At 35.4% G+C, this 10,608-nt stretch overlaps 1 protein-coding gene across 1 annotated transcript in view; it reads right to left on the bottom strand.

The window, feature by feature from the left end:
* BRCA2 (breast cancer 2, early onset) overlaps positions 1–10,608 on the bottom strand; it is an 82,817-nt gene that overhangs the window by 46,441 nt on the left and 25,768 nt on the right. The window contains exons 10-11 of the mRNA XM_008579365.1: positions 5,445–10,409; positions 1,762–1,857 (exon numbers count right to left, since the gene is read on the bottom strand). Coding sequence (XP_008577587.1) covers positions 1,762–1,857; positions 5,445–10,409 — 5,061 coding nt within the window. The remainder of the gene's footprint in view (positions 1–1,761; positions 1,858–5,444; positions 10,410–10,608) is intronic.

Here is a 10,608-nt window from a genome sequence, read left to right as displayed (position 1 = left end):
CGCTCACTGGCTGAGCGAGGTACGGGCGCGACACCGAGGGTTGCGATCCCGTTACCGGTCAGTAAAAAAGACAAAAAGGAAAAAAAAAAAAATAATAATGTCTATGCAACAGTAGCACTGTTAGGATTAAGTACATGTTCTTCCACTCACTTTTCCCTAGGACTGTGTCAAAACCAAATGTTTTACACAGACAAAATTTGTGTAATACTGTCTAACACTATTCTTTCAATACCTAGAGAGGAGTTACACTGTACACAAGTACTAAATATAGCTTATCAAGTAATACAGTACGGTAAAAATTATCCTAGAAATTACTTATACTTTTCATAAAGAAGAGTAATCGTGCTTTCAGTTTTCAACCCTGTTCAGAATTCTTGTGCACAAACCTTAGGGCTTCAGTAGAAAAAAACCAGAAATAAATGCAGTTTTCTAGACACTGAAATTATCCTGTCTTTAAGATAACTTTCAAATTTCTATCCTTAAATGGGAGATGAGTTAGGAAATTCCAAAGTGTTCGTACTTCTTGTGGGATTCACTCAGGTGTTTCAAAACTAAGCCTCCATATTTTAATGTAATTATCTCTCACTATCTGAACTTTTCCTATCCAAACTCAGAAACCAAATATATAGCAAGCAACAGTTACATGTTTGTTTATTTTTGAGCATTCCATGCTAAGAACTTTGGCTTCCAGCCTAAATGAGATAGATGCCATGGAGAGTTTTAAGCAGCCAAGTAACATAATCTGACCATTGTGTCAGAAATATGATTCTGGCTGCAATGTTGAGAACAGCCTGGAAAAGGAGAAAAGGCAGCAAAAGTAGGGAGATCAGACAAAAGCTAAGATAGTGACTTGTATGAGGGTGATAGGGGTAGAGGTGAGAAGAAATGATCACATTCTTGCTATATTTTTGAAGGTAGAACCTACAGAACCGGTTGGTGGGTTGGGTGTAGAGTAAAAGGAAACAAAAAAGTAAAACATAACATTAAGGGTTTGATGTGATCAAGTGGTAGAATGGCATTGCCCCTTATTGAGAAAGAAAACACAATGGAAAGACCAAGTTTGGGGCAGAGATGAAATCAGGTGTTCAGCACTGGCCATATTAACTTTGAGATGCATAGCAGCAATCCAAGCAGAGATGTATTAAGTTGGCAAATGAGTCTGAAGTTCAGGGAAAGGCTAAGGCTGCAGATAGAACTCTGGTGGCCACTGAAGTTTAAATTAAGAACAGGGCTCTGGGTGCTTCTGTTTAGAGTGAGGAAAGAATAAGGAAGAACCAGTAAAGGAGACTGAGAAAGAGTGGCCATGTAGGAGGAGAACCAAGAGAATGTGGTGGTCTGGAGAGGAGTGATCAATTGTGCTTCAAGGCGGGAGGAGTGCCCAAGTGTGCGATGTTAAATGAGGACAGAGAAATACCCACTGGATCTGGCCACACAGAGATCATTGTGTTATTTAGGAAAGACTGATTTTGGTGAAATGGTGGTAGTCAAAAGCGTGACTGGACTCTAGAACTCAAGCTTCAAATTATTATACTAGGTCTAAAAAAATTTATTTTTTTACTAAATTCTTATAGCTTTTTAAAATTAAAAAGTCATTATTTTATAACCATTTCACACTTGCCAATTACAGAGAACCTCAGCATCATAGTACGTTTTATGAAAAGGCCACTTAAACAAGGTAAGTTATGAGTTTAACAATTAAACCACACTGTAAAATCTTTTCTAATAGAGGGGGAAAAGATAAGACTAAAAAGCAAATCTTACCATCTGGAGTGCTTTTTGAAGACTTTAAGGATTTTTCTTGATTTTCTATTATCCTGTCAAATTCATTTAACAAGTTTCTTTTGATTGGGGGTTCTCCTAAAAAACATTTCCACACATTTTTTTAAAAATCATTTTTAAAAACTAAAGTACTGACTCTTACAATACGTTAAACAAAAAATATATAATAATTATAATTTAAATAGCAACCATTTTACTGTGAAAGAGAAAAAAATCATTTTTAAAAACTAAAGTACTGACTCTTACAATATGTTAAACAAAAAATATATAATAATTATAATTTAAATAGCAACCATTTTACTGTGAAAGAGAAAATTCATTTTTCCATATAAATTTCATTTCCATTATTTTTAAATTTTTTTTGACCATTTAAAAAAACACTATTTAATAGGATCTTGGGATAAACAGATGTTACCAGATACCACAGATAAGCTACTTTTTAATATACTAGCACTGAATGTAACTCTAGGTTTACTGGCAATAAGGAAAAACAAAATTTCTTCAAATAAACTTTTTTTGGGAGGAGTACTAAACTCAAAAAGGAATTTATTATACAGGTCCTTGAATTGCAATCTGTGAGTAGGAGTAGATTTTTTAAACGATCAAGTTACAATTAAAATATTAGTAACACGTCTTATTTAAAAATTCTACAGAGGCTAAGAGGGTACTATTAAACCAAAACTCAAGTTATACATTTCCATGTCATGCTGGGATAATTTATGATAACAGGCACTTTGCTTTTTTGATGCTTTATTACAGGGAATGAATTTGTAAGATTTAATAAGTAAAAATGTCCATGCAAGGACTTATCAGGTGTTAGATCATTTCTAAAGTGGTTTGTTTAACAAGTACCTGTACTGTTCGGATAGCAAGACACTGATTAAGCTATATACTTACATATATAACAGAAGTGAGGAAAATTAAATAGTAACACTGTTGAGAAAATTTAGAGATCTGATTTTTTTTTTCTAGGCAGAAGGCCAACACACTTCAGTTTTCCACAAAAGAATTATGACCATCTTTAAGCATATGCACTTCAGAATTTTGTGTGAAAGGACAGCAAATAGTCTAAGTATTATAACCTTACTACTTTGCCTATAAAGTAAACTCTATATAGAATGTGACCTGGATAACACTTGATTAAGTAAATCTGTATTCCACCAGCACAACTTAAGGGCAAAAGGCACCAAGTGGTAGAATGAACTGATCGGCTTCTGTGTCTTTATAATATGAAGGAATTGAACAAGAAGACTTCTGATAATTCAAATAATCTATGAATCTATAGGTTTTTAAATGGAGCTAGTTATTTAAGATCATCCACTCAAAAGCTGAAGAGTTAGTTTTGGCATTTACTTTAATTTTAACTAATCAATAGATTCAATTATTTAAGATTATTCCTAGTCAGAGACGCTAACAGGGAAAAAACTCCGCACACATCCAATTAACCTAATGCCTGAACTAAGTTGTTAGATACACATTTAAAAGCGAAGTTAGAATAAAGTCCAAATAGCATTAAGATCAGGAGACTATTTGCTAATGGTAACTGTTTTTAGAATATTTACTAAATGAAAAAAAGGAAGCCAACCCTTATTGAATGCTCTCTGCTCTATTATGGGTTAGGTTCATTTTTAAGTGCTTTAGATACACAATTTTTATTTTTATTTTATTTTATTTTNAGGGAATGGAATGTGGGAGGTGAAAAGCAGGAGAGCAGGAGATGTGAGTTATGAGGGGTCTATTTCCATGGGTCGGGTATAAGGTCTTGCCAAGGCCTCATGTGGTTTCTGTTCTCATCTTCACTGTTATCTCAGAACCTTGCAAGATTTTGATTTGCGCCAGTGTACTTGGCTGGTGCCCAAAGTCAGCTTCCGTCATTTGGCCTTGATCATTTCTCAAAACTCTACAAGTCTCAAAGAAGAACTGTTAGCTTTGCAAAGTACTAATTAGTTTCTCGGCCTTGTTTTCCTACTTAGCGAGCGAGATAAGAAAGTCAGGGTATGGGACGCAAGAGTGGAAAGAAAAAAACTGTCCTTTTTAAAATCCTCCCCCCCTCCGCAGCCCAGGCAGCTTTAGGTCCCAACATGGCTTCAGTCCTGCTCACTCCAACAATTCTGCCTTGGTCTTTGCTGTGACCAGCCCACATCCTGAAGCTACCTAGGAGCTGCCAGCCATGCTCACTGGCTGAGCGTGGTGCTGACAACACCAAGCCAAGGGTTGAGATCCCCTTACCGGTCATCTTGAAAAAAATAAATAAATAAAAAAATTGGAAAGAAAAAAACTGTCCTTTTAAAAATCCTCCCCCCCTCCGCAGCCCAGGCAGCTTTAGGTCCCAACATGGCTTCAGTCCTGCTCACTCCAACAATTCTGCCTTGGTCTTTGCTGTGACCAGCCCACATCCTGAAGCTACCTAGGAGCTGCCAGCCATCAGTCAACTCATTAGCATTCAAAAAGACACATCACTTTGGAGATTCCAAAGACTTAAGAAGTTGTATGCCCTGAGATGGGGACAAAGACCAAATGTATATTTCACAATATTACAAAAATATAACCTACTTATGATGGCCCACAGACCCGGTCCCCACAGAGCCATTGGAGGATTGGAGTCCTGTGCCTGGCCCACGTGTCTGTTTTCCCAAGGGCCAGGACTGCTCGGTTTTTGCTTGAGTGAGTGGGCTTCAAGGGTTAAAAGTTCACCTGGACTGGAGGGCCATGCCTGTCTTGCACTGTTCTGTCAGTCTGTCCCCCAGGGGTGGGGGCCATGGGGACCATTCATTGCCTGGCATTAATCCCTTAGAGAGAACAATAAAACTCTTTAAAGTAAAAAAAATTTATATATATATATACACATACAATTGAAAAATGATTTTAATATAACATTCCTAACTTTATTTTTTATTTTTATTTTTATTTTTTTATTTTTTTAAAAGATGACCGGTAAGGAGATCTCAACCCTTGGCTTGGTGTTGTCAGCACCACGCTCAGCCAGTGAGCAAACCGGCCATCCCTATATAGGATCCGAACCCGCGGCCCTGGTGTTACCAGCACCGCACTCTACCGAGTGAGCCACGGGCCGGCCCCACAATTTTTATTTTATCGTCATAAGTACCCTGTTGGAGGTATTATTTGAATTTTATAGATAAGGAAACTAAGGCTCAGAGAAGTAAGTAGTATAACTAAGTTAGCAGTTATACTACCAAATAAGTGGTATAACTAGAAACCAATTTTTAAAGTTTGTAAGAGCCAGAGTCTGAACCTCCGCTATGAGGGTCCTTCAAAAAGTCCATGGAAAAACAGAATTAAGATAATATGAATCTTTCTACAAACTTTTTGAAGGACCCTTGTATATGTAAAAAGTTTATAAGTTAGTGTTACGTAGACTTTGTTATGAAGAATTTCAACTTTTCTACTGCAACTCAAACTTTTAACAGTAATTTCTCAATTATAACTATATTAATAATTTCTAAAAATACATTGAGACCCTCAAAACATGATTTCTTGGTACAAAGACTCAGAAATATCAGGAGTCAAATCACACTACCCCCACACTACACTAAAAACCTGAAAAATTATACTTAGCTTACAATACTCTAAATGCTAGCATATCAGGACTATTAACACTTTGAAAATAGTGACTGGCAAACCAAAACTTAAAAATAAACACTTACCAACTGAGATAAGGGCATTTCCTCTTCTTTTTTCAATCCTTGAACTTAACAAAACCGTTTTCTCATTTTCTGGGCATGTAAAAAGAGAGTGCTTGGCATGACTTGGTGGTTCAGAATCTGTCAGCTCACCATCTTCCATAAAAGCTTTGGCAATCTCTACTGCTTCTGTTTCAAAATAGTTTTCTGGATCTTCGGAGTAAGTAGAACAAACTTCTATATTTGTTTCCACAGGAACATTAGAAAAAGTTTCAGTTTTACCAATTTCAATTTTTATGTTTTTAGGTAAAGCTTGTTCTTTTTTGAAAAGATGAACATTCTCAACAAGTGATACTTTGGTCCCCAATACCAACTGTTGTTTGTCTTGCTGAGAGAGACATGGAGACGTTTTAATAGAGTGATTATTTTCTGAAGAATCACTTTCGATATTATAGCTATTTGATAATCTAAATTCTTTATTGTAGGCTTTTTCCATTTTAGAGTTTCTGGAGTATTCTGAGGTTCTCGTATAAACACAAGGAAGAGGAAGTATTTTTGATACATATTGTCTAGATACAGGTGAATGCCGAAGACTGTGTTCAGTTCTGATTAAATCAAACTCCTCTAACATTCCCTTAACTTTGTGAATGGCACATTCTGAAATTGAAACCTGTTTTCCACTTGCTGTATTAAATCCAGAGAAAGCAGATGAATTTACGTTATGCGAAAAACCTTTTTGCAGTGATAGTAAATTTTGGCGGGTATGTATCACAGCATTTTCTTCTCTTGTGAACTGATCTGAATGTTCATTACTTTTAAATGGTACTTTGGAACAGAGTTGCTTGGAACTATTTTCTATCTCAGAAAACACTTGTCTTGCCTTTTGTAATGAAGTATCTGATACTTTTACAGATTTTCCACTTGCTGTGCTAAAAATCCCAGAAGCATTTGTAGAAGAGACTGACTTCGGAAACCTCCCTATGTTAAGTTCACATATATCCGAAGTTTTCAAACTAACATTAGGTGGTATTTCAGAAACTTTCTCCAGTCCAGACATACTTTGGTTATGCTGTAAAATCTGTTCACTTTGAATGTCAGCAAAAACCTTACATTTCTCATCATCTACAGAGTTAGGAAAAATATCCACTGAATCACCAAATGCCTTACAATAACCTGCCACCATGTTCATTTGGCAAGTGCCTGATTCACTCTCCATGTTTTGCTTAATAACCTTACTGCAGTTGTCCGTAAATATCTCTTTTACTTTTTTTACTGTTTCGTGTGAAACACAGACTATTTTACCACTGGCTGTACTGAATGCAGGTGGTCCTACCTCAAAATTATTTGAATCAGATATGGCCAACCTAATGGCTTCATTTTTATTTTTGTATGGTGAAGAGTTAGTCACAAGTTTTTGAACACAAATATCTTCATTTACAGTTTGTGGGTATGTGTTTGCCTCTCTTACAGGGGACATTACTTCAGAAAAACTAGTGTATTTTTGGTCATCATTCTTCACTACTGGCTCAATACCAGAATCAATTTTATTTTTTGAGAAATATCCTGAATCATCATTTATCTCATCAGAATAACATAAATAGCTGTTAGAAAAGCTACTGTTACTTAAGTAAGTTGAATCTTGTTTTTCAGAGGGATAATTGTCATTTTCAGTAATGATACTGTTTGAACTATTTTCAAACGAAGGATTTCCTATGTAATCCTCAGGGTATTCCTTTACACACGTAACCTTGGCAATATTTACTTTTTCCAGTTGGTCATCCAATTCACCTTCTCTAAGCCATTCTTTTGCTTCTAACAATGAAGCCTTACTCACAGAAATTTTTCTACCATGTCCTGTGTAAAATGCTAAAGCTGAATTTTCAATGGCTGAATAAGGAGATTGATCTGTGTAACAAATTGTAGGACTTCTAGCTGTTTCTTTTTTGACATTTTCATGTACTTTAACTTTAAAAGAGATACTATCTGATGTTTTGAAATTTTGGGTTTGTCTATTTAAATTATCACTTAAGAGCCTGGGTAGTTCCACAGTCTCATTAGAAATAAGGCTTTTCTCATTGTCATCTAGAGAATCCTGCACTTCTTCACACTTTGAGACAGCTGCTATCTTAACAGTCTCACATGCTAACTCAAGCCCTTCTTTACAGCTCTCTCTGTCCTTTAGGGTCTCTGCCCCTTGATGATTAAAACTGGTGATTTTATTAGTATCTTGTTTTTCATCAAAAAGATATTTCACTTTGTCCAAAGATTCCTTTGCAATTTTTACTTTTTTCCCACTAGCTGTATGAAAACACATCAGGGCAGGTTCGTTGATCTTTTCAATTTCACATTCTGGTTGTTGCTGGAGAGTACTCTCGCTTGGGATACTTTCTTTCAATATTTTGTTCTTAACTATGTCTGTTTCCTCATGACTTGAAATGTCCATTTTGTTCTTTTTTATGTCACCAAGTAATTTAGAATTCAAAGAAAAGTTATTCAATTCTTCCGTTTTTTGATCAAAGACATTTACAACTTTATTTAATGACTCTTTGGAGACTCTGATATTTTTCCCACCTGCAGTCTGAAAAGACATACCAAAAATCTCAAAATCTTTTATGTTTTGCTCCATCTTACTAGCAGTTAACTGTTCTTTATTTGAAGTATTAACATGACATGTTTCCTCAGCTTTCATAACTTCCAAACAAGTTAAGTCTGACAAACTTTCTTTAACTTGAGTGTTTCCCTCCTTCATAAACTGGCCAGATAATTTAAGATACACGCTGTGCTCATCTGTACACGGCAAGTCATTTTCATCTTTATGAGCAGAAACTGTATCATTTTTACTTGAATCATTGCCATCAGATTCTTCTAAGTCACAAGTGTTTCTACTGGCACCAGTACATTTGTTATCTTCACTTTCTGTATTTCTCTTGTAATGTTCAGTATTTTCTTCAACAAAAATGCCAGTCGTCATTTCAGTATTATTCTCCAAAATTAGTTGGCATTTACTATTTTTTTCATTTAAATTTTTATCATTGCTACGATTTTCTATTCTAAACATGGAAACAACAGAATCATGACATTTACTTGAAGAGAAGCTTCTTGGATCTACTTCTGCCAAAGTTTCTTCACTAATATTTTCAATGTCACTGAACAGTTTCACAGCCTTTTCCAGAGCTTCACCAGAAACATTCAGTTTTGTGCCACGAGCAGAATAAAAGCCTCTAAACTCCACTTCATTTTCATCTGTTAAATAACTAGGAGCACTTTTGTTAGAGTTGTTTTTCAACAAGCAAGCAAACTTTCGTTCAACTCGAAATGCACCTTCACATTTCTTCCTATCTACCTTACTGGCAGATGGGGCATTCACTGTGAGATGAAGCTCATCTTTCCAGTCCCCAGAAGTGGTATTTAAGACAGTCGTCTGGTTTCCAAGTGCTTTAAAAGTATCATTTTGTATCATGTGCCTTGGTTTTCTGAACTGTGTAAATTCAAACTGACTTCCTGATTCTTCCAGTATAGTAGAAAGTTCTGTAATTTCTGCCTTTTGGCTAGGTGTTAAATTATGGTTTGAATTAAAATCTCCCTTTAAAGATAATATCTGAGGAGTTGTGTGAGTATTATCACCATCAGAAACAAATGCACCATTCTGGACACACAGAGATACAGTGCTAACTGACTGTGAATCAAATGAGTAAGGTTTGCTTAGTTTCTTTTGATTATCTATCGATAGGGTATTTACAGTTTCAATACAAGTTAAACTAGTAGGATACTGTTCTTCAATATCTTTGAAGAGCATTTTGCTTTTCTTCATATTATGTTCAGAGAGTTTTATTTCTTTATTAGAAGCTGTTCTGAAGCTACCTCCAAAACTGTGACTTGAAATTGGATCTAAGAGTCCTGCCCGTTTGGCCATGTAATCATTATTTCTGCTTGTTTTCATATCTATATCCAAGGACATGTCTGATTTTAAATCTTGACTTAGAGTCATTTTTAGATGTTCCTTTACACTATTTCTATTCTCCTCTAAAAAATCACGGACTATATTTGATGAGTCAGAATCTTTTGTAATAAACACTTGGGCTGCTTGTTTGTCACCTACATCTGTATATACCATAGCAGAGTTCTTGAGATTGGGTTCTTTTACACAACTGAGTTCTGCTTCATGAAGTTCCTTAGTATTTCCTAAAACAGGATTATTCCTTTCATTACTTCTTTGAAAGACAAAATTATTTTCATTGTCTGGAAAAAGTTCTTCAGAGTTTGGACTGACAGTTATTTTTGACATTAAAGTAGTCTCTTCTTGGTCTTTTTGGATTACTGTTAGATTTGTATTTTGGTTAAATTGTACATTCCTTGAAGGTGATGCTACTGTTATATGTTTTTTGGGTGGCAACGGCTCAGCTTTTTTAGAATTTTCACTTAAAACACATATTTCTTGATTATTTTCCGTGTGAATATTTTTGATTAATTCAAAACTAGCTTCACAATTTTTATATTTTAGTTTCTCTGACAATGTGTATGAATCTTTTCCTTTAGAAACCACAGCTGAGTTTGATGAAGGATCCTTGGAACTAGGAGTTAAAATAAGGAGGGGTTTATTATCGTGGTCATATAAAAAGCTTTTCTGGGATTGAAAGTGAATACCACTACATTCCACTTCTGAATGTTGTACTGCAGGGTGACATTCTGCAGCCAAGACCTTTTCCTTTATATCTGAAGTTCTGTGGCTTTTTGGATCACATTCATACTGTCTTTTCTGCAGACATGAAGGAACATCAGTTTCTGGGGTTATAAGTGACTTCAGTTTTTCCTTATTAATTTTTGTTTCTTTACAATCAAGATCCTGAGATGTTACTGTATTATTAGAAAAACTGCTTTTATTATTGGAACATTTCTCCAGAATTGTCCCAAAAGAGCTGGTTAAGGACAAAGTTGGCTCCTCAGAAGCATTCTCTAAGCAATTTCTTTTAACAGAAGAACGTAATAAACCTAAATGTAAAAACACAAAGTGACAAAATAAAGTACCATCAATTGCTTTCACTAAATATTTTTTGCTAAGTTAAAAAGGTAATGTTTAAAACAAGAATTACATAAAAAGCAATAAGTGAATGTCAGATTTAAAACAGATGGGCCGGCCCGGTGGCGCACTGCTATAGTGCGCCGCTTGGGAAGTGCGGCGGCGCTCCCT

Source organism: Galeopterus variegatus, unplaced genomic scaffold (assembly GCF_000696425.1).
Source record: "Galeopterus variegatus unplaced genomic scaffold, G_variegatus-3.0.2 Scaffold1866, whole genome shotgun sequence".
In the NCBI taxonomy this organism is placed as follows: domain Eukaryota; kingdom Metazoa; phylum Chordata; class Mammalia; order Dermoptera; family Cynocephalidae; genus Galeopterus; species Galeopterus variegatus.
This window is presented reverse-complemented; position numbering and strand designations above follow the sequence as displayed.